Below are 13200 nucleotides of genomic sequence, written 5' to 3' on the forward strand. Positions count from 1 at the left end.
GCTGAGCATTCTGGGAGTTGTGGTCCACCGCCCCTCCTCGCACCGCCCCCGCAGCGGCGCGAGAACTACGTTTCCCAGAGCGCCGCGCGGGGGATGGCGCCGGCGGCCGGTGCCGAGGGGAGCGGTGAGGCGCTGTGTGACGGGAGCTGTCTCCGGTACTTGGTGAGGGGCTGCGGGCTTCGGGGCTCTGTCCTCCGCCTTCCGCGCTCGGGGGGCGGCAGAGGCCGCGGCGGAGGCCGGTAGGGCACGGCTGGGCTTGGGGCGGGCCTGCGAGGCGCCGCCGGCCCGGCCCAGGAGCTGGCCCCGGGCCGCGAGGGGGAAATGGCGGTGAGGGTCGGCTCCCCCCTCTCCCCTGTCAGGCTGTGGCAGGGGAAGGAGCGGGGGGGTCTCCCGGATCTAGGGGGAGCGGGCCGGTGGTTGGGCACCCCTAGGATCACTTGCCGGCCCGAAGTGGGAGCGGGCCGGGGGGCCTTGTCCCCAGCCCCCGGCCTCGGTGCCTTCCCGGGGACGGCGTGAGGCTGCGTCTCCAGCACGGCTGAGGGGAAGGGTCCCCACTCGCTCGGCGGGTACCTGCGCCCTGGGGTGCCCTGCCCTGCGCCCCGATTGCCTCGGCCTGGGAAATCCCTTACTTCTGCTCTAGAACGCCTTCCCCTCCCCCACCCCGCTTTCGGCAACGTTGTTTGACTTCCAAGTGATTACTTATCTGCACACTTCCTCAAAGACAGGTGCTCCTCAAAGTCTTTGCCTTGAGGTTTCCTTGGTCTGCGTTTAAACAGAAGAGTTGTTGCAATGTTCTGTGAGTCAGCTGTAGCGCTTGGTACCAACACTTCCTGCGTCTTAGCAAATCTTCTCTGCCTTGTTTGTGCAAATCCAACAACACAAAAAGTGTGGTCTTCTGCAGGTGGTGGTGTCGCTTTGTCTGATTCTTAGTCTTGTGCTTTTGGCTCGTTACCTTACCTATCTTGCCTTCATGGCATTGTAAGGTGGGTACCACAACAGAAGGCTGTTGCTAGATAAGGCTTAAATTAAGGTAGGGAGGGGGGTTTATGTGCCTTTAAGATACGCTGCGCCCAGTTCGACCATTAAAGATCCCGTGAGACTGTTATATGGATTGGGGACAAGGAGGGGGAGGCCGACCTGTACCTTCCTGCCCAAAATGCCCATTCTGTGTATTTGTATGAAGTTGGCTTCATTTTCTATGGGTCTTACATGTGCTGCAAAAGACATTCAGGCACTTCTTTAGCTCTCCTTTAAGCCCCAAAGCAGAGAGGGGCGTTTCCAAATGAGGGTTGAGTTTGCAGTGGCCGCTGGGCACTACGTGCAGAAACAGAGGTTAAGCTCTTTGGAAGATAATCCCTCACTTGTATGCGTTTGAAAATTTGGTCTTGATCTATTTACGTGGTCTCTCTTAGATCTGTGATTTGTCTTGGGATTGCCTAAATATGAGAGTTACTGATAAAAGAATAACATCATTTATTTATCCAGTGTTGGGAAAAACTTGCGTTGTGGAATGAGAGACTTTTGGAAATGACCTGTTTGTTAATGATTTCCTGGTACTTGTTGCAGGAGCAGGATGTATACTCTGCTGTCTGGACTCTATAAATACATGTTCCAGAGGGATGAGTACTGCATCTTGATCCTTGGTTTGGACAATGCTGGTAAAACCGTAAGTGCTGTTTATCACCAATTGCGTGGAGGGCACACGCGATTCTAAACATCTGCCAGAAGTAAAACTTCCAGCAGATGGGGCAATCTTTCTCTGGCTGTATTGCGAGTTATTTGAGTGATGTCACACCAAAGAATCAACTTTTCCCTCTTACTTAAATATAGCATAAGCTTTCAGGGATGTAACTGAGGCTTTGGTAATCCTGTAATCACCTGTGATCCCTTCTTTCCTTGCTAAAATAGGGAACAAGAAGAGTGGTTTGTTCCAAGGTCAGGTAGGGCAGTATCTGTTGGAGCAGGATTCTGCAGAAATGAAAAGGCAGATTTGGCTTAGGATTACCCCAGCCAGTAAAATATTTGAGAGTAAATACTTTTTCTTGTTCCTTTTCAGACCTTCCTTGAACAAACTAAAACTCGATTTAACAAGAGCTACAAAGGGATGAGTTTGTCCAAAATCACAACCACTGTGGGCTTAAACAGTAAGTAAATCTGTTTGGAATTTTTTCAGCTTTCCTGCACAATTAGAAAACAGCTGGTTCTTGTTTGAAATATTTAAGAATTGACAAGGGCAAAATAGTTCCTGGAAGCAGAGTTCGTATCTCCCAACACCCCAGGTCTTTTTGTAAGAGAATAAAACAGGCTTGCTTCGTTTATGAGGGGAAAAACCCTGAAGCCTTAACAAACCAAGTATCCCATGTCAGTGCTATGCTCAGAGGTTAAGCTGAATTTCACCGGAGTTCATTTGTGGGCCTGATTCTGATGTCATTTGCACTGATTTGCGCTATCTGACATTAGTGGCCACTCTTTGCAAAGGTGTTGCTCTGTTGTTGAAAGTAGCTGCTGTATGGGATTTGTTCCTCTAGAAGACTCTTCTACCCCGGATGTCTAAGGGGGGTGTGCAGGTGTTTGTGCTTTAGAGAACACCCTCAGTTTTCATTGCGTCGTTTTTTCTTCTTTCCCTCTAGTTGGTACTATTGATGTTGGCAAAACTCGGCTAATGTTCTGGGATCTTGGCGGACAGGAGGAGCTACAGTCTCTTTGGGACAAGGTTAGAGATGTATTTTTTTTCTTTTAGAAATGTTTTTGTCTCATTTAGAATTGAAGCAGTATGATCATTTCATAGTCATACAGGCTCATGGGTAACCCTAGTATTTAGCATCAACACTTTTCCAGAGATTCAACTACATCTGTGCAAGATTAGCAAAGATAATGCTTAATATTTGCATTATTGTTTACGGACAGGAATTACCAACCCTATCTGAGGGTTGTGCCAGTACCGATAAGATTTTTGGGGGGACAGGTAAGCTTTTTTAGCTGTTGTACTCAGTAGGCCTGCAAACGGAACAGGCAATGCATTCTGTGTGCCGCCAGTCTTCCCTCCAGACATATACTATGGAAACAGCTGGCTCTAACTGGTTGATCTCTTCCATGTGTATCAAAATTTTACCACATTTAACAAAAAAAATCAGGAAGAGGCACAAATGGTCCTAGCAGGTAGATACACTAATATCTGTGTTATCTTTTCAGTATTATGCTGAATCTCATGGAGTGATCTATGTTATTGACTCCACTGATGAGGAGAGGCTCTCAGAATCTAAAAGAGCTTTTGGTGAGTCCGTGGTGTTTTACCTGTGCTGTGATGTCACGATGTGTTGTGGCACAGTTCTCTCATTACTATCATGTCTGTTCCTGCATCCTTGGCGTAAGATGTGTGGCCTGCTGATGACACATCTGTAGTGCTTTTGCACTTTTTTGTTAAAGTCTGTCTCGTCTGTAACACGGGACTCACTTTTGTTGCCTGTAATGGCCTTGAATCTCTTTTTGTGCTTATGCTAACGATTTTGGAATTTTTATTCCTTATTCTATATTTATCACCTTGTTCATTCTCAGTAACATGCTGGTTGATCAAAATTAAGTTTGATCTGGGAAAAATTGTGTGAAGAAAATAGACCCGAAAGGTTGTACGGAATGAAACTGTAATGCAAGAAGGAGCCTCTTGCTTCATCCCTATGTCCAGATGGTCTGTGTCCAGCACTTGCACAACTTTACCCTCCAGAACTGGCTAAACCTCTGTTTTTGTTTCTGTGCTTTATAGAGAAGATGATTACCAGCGAAGCTCTGGAGGGGGTTCCCATTCTGGTGTTAGCTAACAAGCAGGATGTAGAGGTAAGATTATTGCAGGTTTACTTCTTAAGTGAGCAAACAAGCCTTGGACAGGTGAGCTCTGCATTCATGCTAAATTTCTTTCACATTTCTGGACTGATCCTATGGTACTTTCCCGCTGCTGGAAATAATTAGTTTGAATTTAGTTTTAATTTTCCCCTTTCTCTTCCAACCCTTTTCCAGTGGCATACGTGAGCTTACTGCAGGCACATCCATCTCAGCTCTTCTGAACTTTTTGTGTAAACAGAACAGACTACGTAGCTATGCTGGTCTTGTACCGTGACTGGGTATCTTGATACTGTTTTTTCCTGTTTATTCAGCAAAAATATGTTTAGTGCACTTTGTTTATGCTGCTCTACTCTTACCTGGGAACAGCACAACAAATGTATGTGAAGCACTATCATCCTTTTCCCATAACCAGATAAGATCTGTTCAATGAAACATTCTGTTTGTCCTAAACACTGCCCGCAGTGAATGGCAAGGAATACTTTTTCTTCATAGTATAATTTGAATTCTTTCTAGCATATCCAGGACTGCAAAGCTCTTGTTTGGTATTTGACAAGTTAGTGGGCACTACAGTGTGACTGTTCAGGTGACGCATCCAGGGCAGTCCTCGTCTCCCCTGGCATGGCAAAAAGGGACCAGAGTGCCTAAAGTGTGCGTGGTATTTTCCATGTTTTCCTCCTCCTTTCCATGCCCTTGTCCCTGGAATTCCAGTACTGCAGTTCGAGTGGTTAATCTCTAGATGGAGCCAGAGACTGTCAGTAGAATTTGGAGTACCAGCCCTGGCAGCTGTGGTGGGTGTCTGTTTCAAAGTATGCTAATACTTCCCAGCTTCTTTCCCTGGACTTTACACCTATCTCAGTGAGTGCACTTGTAGGAAATACTTGAGACTTACATAGAAATCACTTTGGCTTTCAAGGAGGATTTGGTTGTGCTTCATGTGTTCAACGCAACAGATTTTTTTGGATGATCGTAAGATTATCTAGTCATAGAAATAAAAGAAATGTAGTTCCACTTAGACAGCGTGAGAATGAGACAGGACTTCTGGTTTATGGCCCTGACTTCACTGTGATCTCTGGTATGTGTGGAAGTTGGCTGTCTTTTCTGTGTGGAAACCAGAATATTAACTCTCAGATTTCCATGCAACACTACAGCTTTACAGCAGGGAGCAGTCTGCTCTCTTGCCTTTAGTTGTTGAGCATTAAACTGCATGCAGTGACCTGGAAAGCTGTTCCAATTTTCCTTATGGCTGTATATGCATATTTTGTTATGGGCATACTGCAAAAGCCAGCTCTTCTGGCACCCTAGCCAGACTAAAGAAAAATGGTTGAACAAGTGGACTTCTTTATATGACTAGAAAGAGGTGTTTGGAACAGGCTCTCAAGATAAAAACTGTGCATGAGTCCTTGCTCCTTCTGGAGGGTCCGAGACCAGCCCAGACATTCAGTGCCTTTATGCAGTCCTAGAACAAGAGATTAGCAAAACTGTACCGACTGGAGGTGGACCTATTTTTAACAAATACCTAAATTGTATATTTAGAGGTCTATTCCTAGAGTATGATCTTGGATATGGACACAGAGCAGAGGGACATCAATGCTATTAATAAAACATTAAAGAGACTACAGCTTATTTTTCAGTAATTACTCAGGCTCCCTTAAGCAAGGTTTAGAAAACTGGAAGGCCTGTTTCTCTTCCACTGATCTGGCAGAATTGAAGACGTCTGGAAGAAAATGGAATGTTACAGGATTGTCATTGGTAGAGATTTTTCTGCTCTGGATTCCCAGACTACACTATAGTTGTAGTGGGGAATTCTCACCAGCATCCCTCTGTCGTTAATGTGAATCATGATACGGGAGGATAACTGGTATCTTAACCTTGCTGGTATATGCGGCTGAAAGATAATTCATGATGATTACATCTTTAAAGGCCAGCAGAAGGCTTGTGGTGAAATACATCAGAAGTAGAAGGTCTGACAGTTGTTTTTTTTTTTAAAGTTTATACTCCTCACAATAAGTTTACATTCCTCACAATAAGCTAACAAAAGTTCTGGCTCAATGCCTGAAATGCTTGAAATTGCATGAAGTGTAAGATTTTTTTAGCCCTGATGCTAAATTCGTTGTAGAAAAGAATTCTGCTGTTAATAGGCATCACTACCCTCGGGTGAATTGCAGCCACGCAGCGCTGCCAAGCGTGAGTGGTGTTTGGCCATATCAGGGCATGACATACAGTCATAGACTGTAAAATACCAATTCTAATAGCATGACAAAAGTGTATATGATTTTTTTTTTTGCACCAGGAGAATGCTCTGTGTTTAGCAGGGGCTTCAAAACTGGATCATTTTGTAATTAATTAAAAGACTGGGTCAAAGGTGTGTTGGGGGAAGGAGTGGGATCTTTTTTAAAGGAACTATTGCTTTGTAGGGGAATTAAATGTCTACTATATAATAATTCATGTGGACTCCCTTTCAAGTCAGAATGCCGCTTTTGAAAATATTACCTACTGCTCACTGCAGAAAAAGCTGCAAAATAGGAATTTATATTTGCCGTTTTGATGTGAATGCAGCTGTTTAAAGGTTTATAAAGGCTATCAGCTAAAAGCTGTACAAGGAACTGTTAAAACTTGAGGATAGAATGGCTTGTTTTGCAAGACGATTAAAAATACTGGAAAAAGTGATCTGAAAAAATAGCATATGAAAATAATCGGGTGTTGTATGAGTCTTTGGGAGGAAGTTTTGCCTTCCTAATTTAAGATATATTCTGGAAATTTAATGTGACATCTCCAGAGCGTTGGAAAGCCTCCTCGTGTCTTTGGAAAATGAGAGGAGTCATGGTGAGTAGCAGCATATACTTGAAGACTCATAGTGTTATCTGTTCTCCACACCGTTGTTAGAAAATAGGCCTTCTGCATGACGGCCACTCTTAATTTCCAACTTAAGAAATACTACAACTTCCCTGTAAAATTAGTTTTGATTTAAATAAGCTTGTTTTAATTTAAACAAGCTTAAGTCTTAATTTAAAATAAGCTTGTAAAAAAAGATAGCACAGGACATAGGTCAAGTTGGTTACACCTTTTATTAAATAGTTTTACTTAGGCTATCCACCTTTCTGTTGTTTCTATTTTAGTTCCGTTCTGCCAATCGATTACTCTTGAGATGGCTGAAGGGTCAATACTTCAGGTGTTGTCCTGATCTGAGGCCAGGCAGCAGCATTGTCTTTCCTGCAGTGGATTTGGCAAATGGATAAAGACTCTACAGCGCAACCTTTTTTGCCCCAAACAGCCACACGTGCTTTTCTGCAGGTGACTCCAGAAATGGAGCCTTGCTGCTTGATATATTTCTAGGTGTACCGTTCCCCAGTCTTAATTTGGGCAATCCTGTTCTGAACCCTTCAATAGAGGAATTTGGTTGTGCAGGCAGGTCAGTCCTGGCTAGACTGTGCCTTGAAGAGCCTTCATGACAAGATGGCTTGGAGTGCGTTCTTTTGGGGATGTTGAGACAGAAATCTGATGTGTCAAGTTGTGTGAGTTTCCTCTGAAATGTGTGCTGGATAACATCACTCCAGAAAGGTCATCTGTGGTCATTTTATTATTGTAATGGAACAGTTTTTATGTGATCACAAATCCAGCTTCCCTAGTTTGCTCTTGGTTTATGTGGTTTCAGTTGAGAAACAAAACACATCTATAAACAAATATTTTGTAATGTAGATAGGGAGGTGGAAAAGAGGGGAACTTAGAAGCTGCAGCTGACATTTTCTCCCGAGCATGAGAAGCTCAAATGCTCCTAGTTGTGATGGGTAATCTGCCTCATCCTCTGTGGTAAGGCAAGATTCCAGCTCATGGCTTCCCCTTGAACACTAAAACAAGGCTTCTCTGAATTGATGGTTCAGTGGTGCTGTCCCCTCTGCTGTGTTGCTGTACTTCATCCCAAGGGGAAAAGGACGCTCCTCAAAACCGGTGTAGTGTCGTGATGCGGTGAGATCCTACTATAAACAATGTAAATGGTGCAAAGGCTCCTCAGAAGCAAAACTCTTTTCTGGTGCAGATTTCTATGGAGAGCAATGGCTGGACAGCTTTGTGCAAGTTAGGGCAGGCCACGATTATACCGGGGGGGGTGAGAAAGGGAAGCGATTAAAATAGATTAAGCTGGGGGAATAAATGGCCACAGCAGCTGTAAGCGGCACTGGGAAAAGCGGACTTCTCAAAGGCCTCAAAGATGGAGAAGGTGAAGGAGGTGGATTCTCTGTGCCGCTGGATGCGTGCAGGTGTACTGCTCTGCTGGTGGGTTTTGGGAAGTCCATCGCCTGATTGCTCTGCACAGGCCTCTGCAAGTGGAAGTAAAGGACAGCATGACTATGCTCTGCGCTGTTATTTCCTACCTTGAACACTTTCTCTCAGGTTTATTTTAAAAAGATTTAAAAATATATCATCATTCAGAAAAGGAGACATTATTGTACTATGATATTAAACTGCGATAAGCTTAAAGTCTATTTCAAGAAACGTTCGCTCAGTTTCAGCTGCCTTGGGATTTAAGCTTCCTGCTGCCAAGTTTCATTTACTGAAAAAACATAATGACATGAAAAATAGCTCAAATTACTGACATGCAGCTCTTCTTCCTTCCAAGTTGTTGGGTAACTGACTTCTCTAGAGCTCTGGCTTAAATCAAGAGGCAGTTGAACCTGCCTTTCTTATTTGGCAGTGAATGTCATACCAAAACGAAAGACGCATCTTTTACAAACTTGTAGAGAATGGTTCTTTGGTAGTAATCTCTTGCCTGTCTTTGAGACATACTGGTATGAATTCCAACTCCCAAGTCCAGGCTGACTCCCTCTAAAGTTAGTATTTGATTTTTAAAAAAAATTATTTAACCGTTTACCCTGTGGATGACAGCTCATCTTTATGAATTGCAGGTTTTTCATTTGGCAGAAATCCTCAAGTAAGTTGTTAGGGCTTTGGTGCGATGAAGTAGGTAACATTTCGGGATACAGTTTCCAGCACATTGATTGAAACTGCAAGTTTGAAATGCAACTTAGGTCATAAGAAAGCACAGTCATCGCAAGTTGCACAACTAATGGATTCTAGGCCCGTCACAGTGGAAAATCACAAGTCTGGATTTGAGGGCACTGGGTGAATTGGGTGTCATTAAACTCCTTTCAAGACATTTTTTAAGAATCCTTCTTATTTATGAGCACTGAAACCTGCTTATTTGTCACATGGTCATCCCCACAGTAGTTTCCCATATTTAATTTCTCCACAACCACTATTTTGCAAAATGGATCGTTGGTATCATTAATTTCCATCTTTCTGCTAAGTTAAGGCCCAGACTTGTAGAAGACTGAATTCCTGTTTGCAGGTAGTCTGTTCTTTCAAAGTGTACCACTTGGAGTAATCCTCAAGACTCACAAGGGTCTGATTTGGCATTTGAGTAAACACTTGCCCAAAACATGTATTTGAGCCTCACTGAAAGTCCAAAATGTCTTTGCAGAGAGAGGAAGAAAGCTGGGCTCGTGGCCAGCTAAAGTGCTTAAATGGCTTGTCCAAGGCTTCCGAGGAAAAAGTGAGCACCAAGATCAGAAAAGAATTTAAAGGCTGGTGATTTTTCTTGTACCTGCTTCCTGTGCTCAGGGAGGAAGATGCAAGCCTAGGCTTGAGTAGGGCAGGTTTGCTTTTGTTGTGTTTGCAACTCTAAGAACGAAACTTTTGTGGTACCACTGTGATTTATGTCGGGAAAGCAATCGACTGGTTTATTGGGGGGGGTTGTGCATTTGTGTATTTTAAAACCACTTCCCAGCAATCTCCTAGCAGCCTTACAGAAGTGCAAGACCTGATGGTGATCAAGAACAAAGTGACACCAGGCGTCAGAAAATGTGCTGCATTTAGTGATGTCAGCATGCAAAATGGAACCAAACAAGTCCAGAGCAGCTATGCCTTTAATGTCAAGGAACATGCTGAGAACTTAGGAAAAATCACATCCAGGCCGTTTTCTGAGAGCGTGCATGTCAGGAGACACGATGCAGGCCATTGGCAAAGAGTCAGCTGCAGGACCGACGTGTCTGGGGTTCTGGCGGGTACACCGCTTCAAAAGACGTTGTAGATAGATGCGCTCTTGCAGTGTTCTGGCAGACAGAAGTTGTGCATGACGGTTGGGGCAGGTTGGAAGGAGTATCCCGAGGGTGTGCAGGTTGTGCTCATTTTCATGACTCTGCTGAGAAGCGTACATCTTGAGGACCAGGGAGGTGTAGCAGTGTGTGTATACTGTCTGAAAACAGCATTCTCTTTGGTGAAAAAAGAATGTGTTCCTTTTTTTTTGGAATGTAAAGAAGGGAATTTGCCGTGTTAGTGGCTGGGGGGGTTTAACCTCACAGCATTGGGCCATCCTGACTGAAGCAGAACTGTGGATGTGGTAGCATTTTGGAAGCAGGTCACCATCTCTGGTAGCATAGAAAGCAAGCTCTTCTTTGGTTTCCCTTGCAGACTTGTCTGTCGATACCTGACATCAAGACAGCATTTAGTGACTGCATTAACAAAATTGGGAAGAGAGACTGCCTGACACAAGCCTGCTCTGCTCTTACTGGGTAAGTGTGAGAATGGATGGTGTTTTGGTTAACCGAGGAGCTGCAGGGTGGCACACGAGCAGAGCAGTGCTATAAGATTCAATAGCCCCTGAAAGGGAGCTGCGCTTCCTTCCCAGCAGTGAGAGATACTTGTTTGCAGACCTTGGACTTGCACCAGGTCAGTAACTTCATCTGTAAATCCCACATATGAAACACAGTGAAAATGTACTCCTGGCTGAGAGCAGCGGGACTTGGAGGCATGTGGAGCTCTTGGTTCTTGTCCTTTATCATCCCTTCTCCGTACACAGTAGTCTTTGCAGTCGTTGGCTTGCTGCAGCTCCTGGCTTTTATGTAAGTCAGTTGAAAATAAAGCTCTTTATGACGCTGCCAGCGAAGTGAGTGGTGTTCTATTGTTGGCGGAGTAATTGTGCTCTTGCTTTCGTATTTTTTTGGCATGTAGATGAGTTTTGTTATGTAGATAATATAACAATCTCCAAGAGTTTTCTTACACTGGGGACGTCTGTGGTTTAAGTTACAGTGGCTAGAACAGACAAAAATTTGGGAGACTGATTCTTCTTCAGGCCCACACAGCTGCACGCCACACAGCTGCACGCCATGACCTTGACCAACCCATTGGATTCTTGATATCTTAGCATCACTATTGCATACGGAGTCTTGCAATACTTTGGTTACACTTTCGGCTCTTTGGGTGAAAAGTGCTATTGGGCATAATTCAAAAGTACTGTTCCAGATGGCTAGAAATACTCCTGTCTGAATTACTGCCTATACTGAATCCAGAGCTTTGAGTTTTCTTCTTTTTTTAATCTAGCAAGAAAGCTGGATTATTATACAGGCTACTGCAAAGGATAAGAAAAGCTCCTTAAACCACGAGAAAAATCTCTGTTGTCTGCACTGCTAAGAATCAAATGCCATTAAGCATACGAGTGACCACAAAAACAAGAACAATGGTTAAGCACTGACTGGAAGAGAAGTATTAGATAATAATCTTATGAAATGCAACCTTTTCAGTTGTTGTGGGGTTGGTACAAACACTTCCAGTTTTGATCTGTGTGAATGTCCTTTCAAAATTTCAGTTTGAGTTTGCACTAAAAAAAAAAATCAATTGTGGAAGTCCTGAGTGGGAGGCGTGCAGACCAGTGAGTTGGTGACTTGCTTGGCAGCCCCAGCACAGACGATTACAGAAAGCTGGAGCCCGGAGTGGAAGATCTGATACAACTAGCCCGAGGCTTGTAGCAAAATAACCTCAAACCAGCTGACTGTCAAGTGGTTTGATGCTTGTTCATCCCAAGGTTTCCACAGAGTTGATGACTAACAAAATTGGATGTAGACTTGTACAGACACCAGAAAAATAAAGGATGGAGTTCACATACCGAGTTCAAAGAAATCAGATCCCCATTGTTTGTGTGTATGAGAAACTAACGTAGCAATGCCCATAAATAACTGCAGGGCAGAACCCTTCACTTCCTCTTGTGAGGGCTCAACTAGGGACTACGTGAGCCATGGTTTTGTTCTTGTTTGTTTGTTGGTTGTTGGTTGTTTTTTTTTTTTTTAAATCGTGTCTATTTATCTTATTTCCTTAGCAAAGGAGTGAACGAGGGAATTGAATGGATGGTGAAGTGCGTGGTGAGGAATATTCACCGGCCCCCAAGAAAGAAGGACATCACGTAAGAAATTCGAAGTCAGCCAAGGAACGGACAGTCTTTTTCCACACAGTTTTGTGTTCTCTTTAAAGAAGGTGGTCCACTGGATTCCTATTACACCTGATTCTTTCCTAAGTTTGAAGACAAACGTTCTCTTTCTGTGTCTAAAAAACTTGAGCAAAGGATTCCAACTGGGTGGGGGGCGGGAATCTCTTCCATTAAGTATTAAGTCGTTGGCCTGAGAGCATAGACCGAGTGGCAATCTACACATCGTTGCAGATGCAAAGGACTTAATTTTCTACCGTATTACTTTGTGATTCTTGATTTGTTAGTCTAACAGGCTGGAGGCCAGTGACATGAAGGAATTCCTGAAGGAACTGTGTAGGTGAATATGAAAGGGGAGGGAGAGCCTGGGGAACGGCTGTCCCTTCTAACTGAGAAGACACCTTGCTGCCCCAGCCCCATGGTTACTGTAGGTGGTGTTACCGGCCCTGTTATGCTGCTGTTTGTATAATGGGGAGAGACAGTGTTGATTATAACCCAATTTTCTGTCAGCATGTTGATTTGTAACTTTTACCTCTGGTAAACGCAGATACGGAAGCCAGCCACGATGGTACACTGGTTCAGATGGGTGTTCTTAACAGGACGTGAAGGCCAGAAGCACTGCCTTGCTTTGACTGCCAATCTCTCTGTTGTGCGTTCTCTTTAATCCTAAGAATAATTGGTATCTTCTGTAACTGGAATGAATTGAGGCCCTCTCTGTGATATTTCTAGGCCGAGAGCTGAACCTCTAGGCAGGGAGAAATCATTATGCAATAAAGCTTCCTACTGCTTTGAACGTCTCTTGCTGACACAACTGATGTTCAGAAATAGTGGTGCTTAGCCCTCTAGTTTTTTGAAATGCAAGAAAGAACAGAAAGGCAGCTCTCAACGTCAAATAGTGCTCACTTCTTATGTAGCCTACCCAGCCAGTAATTCTGCTGACGTATCACTAACATTTCTCCAAATATCTCTTTTTACGTGTATTTTACAGTGGTTTGGCAGTGGGTGTTGCTCTTTGCATGTTTTAGTTACTCCTGGCACTGGTGACCATCCTGTGCTGTTTGCTCCCGTAACTAAGGGGACATCATTCAAGCTCTATTTGAGCAAGTTAGACAGCA

At 43.9% G+C, this 13200-nt stretch overlaps 1 protein-coding gene across 2 annotated transcripts; it reads left to right on the top strand.

The window, feature by feature from the left end:
* The first annotated feature begins 42 nt into the window (after nt 1-42).
* ARFRP1 (ARF related protein 1) lies at nt 43-12883 on the top strand. 2 transcript variants are annotated; one of them, XM_009473388.2, is made up of 8 exons: nt 43-162; nt 1567-1666; nt 2057-2144; nt 2631-2713; nt 3193-3274; nt 3761-3831; nt 10300-10400; nt 11981-12883. In XM_009473388.2, the coding sequence occupies exons 2-8, from the start codon at nt 1574-1576 to the stop codon at nt 12066-12068; spliced, it is 606 nt and encodes a 201-aa protein (XP_009471663.1). In that variant the 5' UTR covers nt 43-162; nt 1567-1573; the 3' UTR covers nt 12069-12883. The 2 variants fall into 2 exon arrangements, with proteins under 2 accessions (XP_009471663.1, XP_087606137.1); XM_087750011.1 differs by having other exon boundaries at nt 104-155.
* The last annotated feature ends 317 nt before the right edge of the window (nt 12884-13200 follow it).

The sequence above is a fragment of the Nipponia nippon genome, unplaced genomic scaffold (genome assembly GCF_047370975.1).
Source record: "Nipponia nippon isolate SJK-2023a ecotype South Korea unplaced genomic scaffold, ASM4737097v1 scaffold_13, whole genome shotgun sequence".
NCBI lineage: Eukaryota > Metazoa > Chordata > Aves > Pelecaniformes > Threskiornithidae > Nipponia > Nipponia nippon.